At 44.3% G+C, this 5,986-nt stretch overlaps 1 protein-coding gene across 1 annotated transcript; it reads right to left on the bottom strand.

Moving 5' to 3' along the window:
* Positions 1 to 4,215: 4,215 nt before the first annotated feature.
* LOC143618313 (putative mitochondrial protein ymf1) lies at positions 4,216 to 4,869 on the bottom strand. Its single transcript, XM_077090578.1, has one exon. It carries the CDS (start codon positions 4,731 to 4,733, stop codon positions 4,245 to 4,247), a length of 489 nt encoding a protein of 162 aa, XP_076946693.1. The 5' UTR covers positions 4,734 to 4,869; the 3' UTR covers positions 4,216 to 4,244.
* Positions 4,870 to 5,986: the final 1,117 nt, after the last annotated feature.

The following is a 5,986-nucleotide window of genomic DNA, read 5'->3' as shown; positions in this document are numbered from 1 at the left end:
TTTGACACATACTAAGGACTCGTTTTGTAAAGCAACTTATTGTGCTTTTATTCCAGCCAACGAAGTCCTTTGCTGGGGGCAGAGCGCGTCCATTCTTTTTTAGTCGAGTCAGGAGATCCACTGCTCAGTCGTACAGCTTCCGTCAAATCGTGAGTTCGGACTTTAGCCCTTGATTCGGACTAGCAATTAGGAGATCGTCCTCGGACAAAGAGCTCAAAGCCTTAGATTTCATGCCGACTTTGGATCAAACCGCTTTCTTTGGCAGAGCACTAAAATCAGTAGAGACACAGGTAATATGGCAGCTAAAAAGATCTATTTTTGTGTGAAACATACTTGTCTGATCCATTTGAGGAAGACTTCTCTTCTTCCGCTGTGAACAAATCCCCGGCATCATGATCCGCTGCTCAGATGCATCTATAATAACGAACAGCGCTTCCGCAAGACATTGGGGGAAATCCCAGAACTTCCATTTTCTTTCTTCTACACTAGGAACATAGCCGCGGTTGTCGCTTCGCTTCCTTTGCCACCGGCCATCGAGATCAAATCAGAGCTCAAACCTAGATTGCGTGAGATCTTTAAACGAGGAAATTCAATGATAGAGCAAGCGCGAGCCGAAGAGAAAAAGAGCTCTTCCAAATCGAATAAAGAAGGGGTCCGGAGGTCCGACCAGACTACGGCTACGGCTCCGAGTGAGGAGGGGGCTATCTAGCTTCAATCGAGATAACATTTAACTAGGCAATCCAGTTGCCACTTCACTAGCAGCCGCTAAGGGCGAAGGAAAGTCAGTGATAAGCAAGAAGAGAAGAGAAAGAATAAAAGGTAAGTCCCGAGAAGTACTTCACTTAGCCTTTCTCTAGTAGTGAGGAAGTGAGTTGGAAGTCCTTATTGTTAAACGTGTAAGGCAGGAATTTATAGTTATTATCCCCTTTGAAAGCAATGCAGGATAAAGCTAGGAATTAGGTCAAAAGGAGAATTGAAAGGAGGGTCTTCCTATTCCCACTTATGACGGCATATACCGTATATATGGCCATCACTTATATTTATCGGGTGGGTGGGCGAAGGTATCTTCTCTCTTCTTTCAAGGGGTCTCCTATATAAATCTAGCCCTAAACAGGCTAGGTTATTTCATAACCGCAACTTTTCCTCCCTGACTTTACTGTATTGACTCCCGAACTTTTTCTTTTCAAGCTTGGCTCGCTTACTTGCCCGAGTGAGTGGGCTTCCTGTACAGCTTAGTTGAGACTCACCTTGTCATTGACTGTGTTCGCTTAACCTCAGAAATAGCCGACTACTTACTTCAATTGCTCCCTGCTCAAGGGCTTGGGTCAGAAGTGTATTGCTACCATCCGGCCTCGAGACTGAACTAAGGCAATCCCTTCTTTGCTTAGGGGTTTGGTTCGGGTTCAGTTTTTTGCTTCGCTTCAGCCGGTCAAAGCTTCCTACAACTGGTCTTTCTGGCTTACTTGGTTGACTTCAAAACTTCAACAAGGCTTTCTTTTTCCTGACCGCTACGCGTCTGGCTTTAGTTAGTCCAACCATCTTCATATCGAGGGGTAGACAATAACTGGATATATGAGATAAAAGAAAGAAGTGTTATGTGAAAGAAAGGGCAAGTACTAACAAATGATACGCATACACAAGGGAGACACCTTTCACTATACCTGAGCGGAAGAGCTCTTAAGTTTCGTTTTGCACCGACGACTGGAAAACTCATTCTAACAGTAATGATTTAGCATCCTTTGGCCCCTTTCACCTTCTTTGCTCAGGGAAAGCCTCTCAGTCCTCCCATAGAAGAGTAGGCGAGAATGGCACTTGTGCCCAGAAGTCATTCAAACTAAAACACCGTTCGCTAACTACTCTACTATTGATCACTCGTGAACCAAAAAATGAAAACATTCAGGAAAAGCCGATTGGCGGCATCAGCCTCTTCAGCGACAGCTTATGATGAAGCGAAACGAAAAAAGCAATTTTTCTTGTTATTGAGAGGAGATGAAATGGCTCGAGCTAAAGTGAGAGGTTATTATATACACTCGACTGAAAGGAGAGGGGTGAAGTGACAATGAGGTACGCAGATTCATCCAATTGAACCCAAACTCAAAGGAGGACCACAAGCTCGGGGCTCGACGAAAGAGAAAGTCCCGGCATTAAGAAAATGGGGTTAGCTGTGAAAGAAAGAGCCCGGCATTCATTTTTGAATATTCATAGCTGAGTTTACTAAAAGAGCGACCAGCTCATCGTAGTGATTAGAGGACACCTCTGATCGTTCACCTCTAATGTGACACGTTCCCTCCCAGTTTGATCAACGGGATCAGTCGGCTAGAGAGCGGGGCTATTCTTCTTCCGAGGAGACAAAGTAGTCTCTTGTACTGACCGAACCCTCAGTTCGGAAGTCTTCGTCAACATGTTACGAAGCTCCAGTCTGGCGGTCAACTTGATGCGGGATAGGCATGAGTGCAGTTCGATCTTGTGGTGTATTCCTTTGTAGTGAGTAGGGCCTCTTTCTCGTTGATCAGTTCGCCTCCGCTCTATTGAAAGGTCTCCATTCCTACGGCGGTTTTTTGTCAATGAACCCGTGGATAAGTAGGCCTTTCTTGCAGACCGATCTTCTACCAAGTTCCTTCCTTCGTAGTAAAATCTGATGATACGCTTTGGCGATGTTACCTACCAAATAAAAGGCCTGCTAGGTGATCGAAATCGCTCAGGTCAGCGAGGACTCACTCACCTACTCCTTATCTAATACTTTCTTCTATCTACTGAATTAAAAAGGCGACCCGTGGGGCTGTAAGATAAGATACATTGTACTACTTGACTGGTAAGAAAGAGCTTCCGTAAGAACTGGAAGACTTTTGTATGTACGGTAACCCTATCTTCCGCTACTGGTGGACTGTTGTACATAAAGGCCGACAGAAGCAACCTTTCTTAGCGCGCTTAGCTTCTGCTAGAAAAAGGCGGCAAGGCCATAAAGTAAGTGAAGTCGCAAGCCTAAGCCAAGAAGGTACGAATGAAGTGACGGGCCCTTTTAGAGATAGGGGGCGGCTTTCTTGTGGTAGTCATTGCGAACATCTCTCCTCTTCTCTTAGCGTGCATAGTTTTCTTACGCCTTATGCACATCTATCTTTCTTAGTTTCACGCTGGCCTAATGAATTGAATATGAATAAAAGTCAGTCTTTTAGTAAGCGTGTATAAGCAGCTGTTTAGTGTATAAGCAATTCTTTAGTGGTCGCACCGGTACGATGGAGGTTGGTTGAAGATGATGTTACGCGGCGTTCAGAACCAGTCTTGAAGTGAATGAATTAGAAAGAACGAAGAAGTAAGGAAATGAGACGACTCTTTCTTGAACTATATTATAAACAGACCTTCCCCTCCACACCAATCACGAGTTTTTCTCCATTCCTCTCATATATCGTCGTAACGCCCTTAGTGCTAGGTTTTGAAAAAGACTTTTCATGTCATTCCCATTTAGGTCCGATTCGGATCCCTCCGTTGTTTCCTTTTCCTTCCGCACCTTTTCCTCGAAATGAGAAAGAAGATGGTACACTTGAATTGTATTATTTAAGTGCTTATTGCTTGCCAAAAATCCTACTTCTACAATTGGTAGGTCACCGGGTTATTCAAATAAGTCAAGTTTTCCGTGGTTTTCCCATGTTACAACTTCCGTACCAATTCGGTCGATCCGGAATGGATCGGTTAAACATTCCATTAGGGAGCCTGGTCTTGACTTTTCTGTGTGGTATTCATTCTCGTTCGGCTCTTGGAATCACATCCAGCAGTGGTGGGAACAGCTCGCAAAATCCAACCACTTCACCTACTTCATTGCCCCCAACCCTTTCTCGTACCTCTATTGAAACAGAATGGTTTCATGTTCTTTCATCGATTGGTTATTCCTTTCCGTTCGTATCTCTTTCTCCAATTTCGGTCTTGATTAGTTCACAAGATTGAATGGCCAATTCTCCTCTGGACCCTCGATTCGATTGTTTTCTAAGAAGGTTGAGCCGGGTATGTAAGCCATGTATCTGGGAGGAACTTAAAAGAAGGGCTTTCGGTTTTTTTCACCCCGTTTTGTGGTCTTGCAGCTATTTCAATAAATAAGAATATAAAATGAATATAATAGAAGACTTTTTTAGAAGAAAGATTCTATATATGTCCAATCCCCAGTGGTGGTGGGACCAACCAAGATGTATGTCATCCAACCCAACCTCAGACTCTTCTTCCCGACCTATTTGACTCTCTGGCCGTAGTTATAGTTATTTAGGTGGTATCCCAAGATTGAAGAGATCGAATTCCTCCGGGGAACACACGAAACAAAGATATGAACTGGGTAAATAGAAATGGAAAAGAGATGTTTCCAATTCATCAAAATGAGAAGATTTTTCTACATCCATATGATCTACTAAAGTAGATCGGTATTGCCCATATAATAAAAGCAGATCTTGGTCCATGGAATCCCAAGAAGGTAAGAACTCCAACCTGTCCGATGCTTCTTCGGCCAAATACGATATACAAGTGGGACCTGCACTATGCGCAAGCTGTGCGAAAAAGCGCTTCTTTTTTCCGGTTCTGAAACAACTTGGGCGAAATAGGGTTCTACCGGGAAACCATGGATTTTTTAGTTTTCGCCATTGGTTACCGGTTGAGCCACTGGAATGGAATGAGATAAGAATCTCTGGAGATCTTTCCTCTCCGCTTACTGGTAACAGGCTTTCCCTCTGTAGAAGACTTCTTCCGAATGGCATAATTGGGAGATTGATTCCTCGATCTTCAAAGAAAACTGACTCCTCCTACTCCTTCTTCTCCTTTAGGATAGGATCGTCGTTGGTCCTTCTTTCACTAATGATCTAATGATCTCACCATTTTCTAGTAGTTCTCGCGAACGCGGAGGGACTATCCTTGCTTGCCCTTTCTTTTCACTCTCAAGACAAGGCTCTCTCTCTTTTATAAAGCGAAGCAAAGCGCATGGCGCTGAAGCTCAATAAACACAGACGAACACGATGCAGGGCATAGCATAAATGAAACCGCTGATCATTTCATAAAACATATATGCTTTCCTTTTCTCGATGCTTTTTTTGGGTGACTCACCAACCGACCCAGCAGTGATCGATGACATAATGGTACGAACAAATCAAAGTAATTGGATTTGGTAGTTCTGCATGGACTTCTCTCTTTAGCCCTTTGTATATGTTCATAAATGGGTGTGCACCTCCAGAGGGGGGCCGGCCTCCCACTCTCTTATCTTATGCAGTATTGATTAGCTTAGCTGGGTTGGGTGGATCGTGCAATAAGCCTCTCTCGACCCTCCTTTTATCATACGTCTTTATGAAAGCCTCTCACCTTTTGAGATCCGGTCCATCATCAACTCAGTCAGATCTTCTTGTTTGCCCGCTTTGATTAGGCTTCCTTTAACGGATTTGATCGGCATTTCGTGCATGCAGTCTTGCTGAATTCGACCTTTTATCAGGGTAGCGTAGTAAGGTTAGAGGCGCAACTAGAAGAGTTGGCCCTCTTTCTTTTTTTTTGATCAATTCGATTGCAGTCTCCGAAGTCCTTCTTGATCGATGGTCCCCGTTAGAATTAGTGCTAATTAGCAGCCTTTTTGGAAGGCGAGATACTTATGTGTGACCGCGGATTCCACGGTAGCAGTAGTTCTAGTTCTACATTAGGAGCAGGGGGGCTCTGTCTAAAGGAGGTACGGACCCCTCCCATAGTACGGTACGATGCAGCTGAAAAACTGAATAGGCTACCGCGGCCCGCTTCGCTTTTGTTGCGGAGCTCACTACTTTTAGAGTAGTGCTTGCAGCTTGCTGCTTTCTGTTCAAGCGGAGCTCGCTGTCTACTCCACGAGTCGCCACAGCTTCGCCTACGCCACTTGTATATAGACAACAATAGCGCCTAAGATTTGCCCTTCGCGTAGTTCATTGAACCTTCCAACTTCACTCCGTGGCCTGTGCTAAAGAAGCGTGTCTTAACTAATTCCTTTGAACTCATTTCA

This window comes from Bidens hawaiensis, unplaced genomic scaffold (genome assembly GCF_021521415.1).
Source record: "Bidens hawaiensis isolate Kalapana, Puna unplaced genomic scaffold, B.hawaiensis_p1.1 tig00068991_1, whole genome shotgun sequence".
Taxonomy (NCBI): domain Eukaryota; kingdom Viridiplantae; phylum Streptophyta; class Magnoliopsida; order Asterales; family Asteraceae; genus Bidens; species Bidens hawaiensis.
This window is presented reverse-complemented; position numbering and strand designations above follow the sequence as displayed.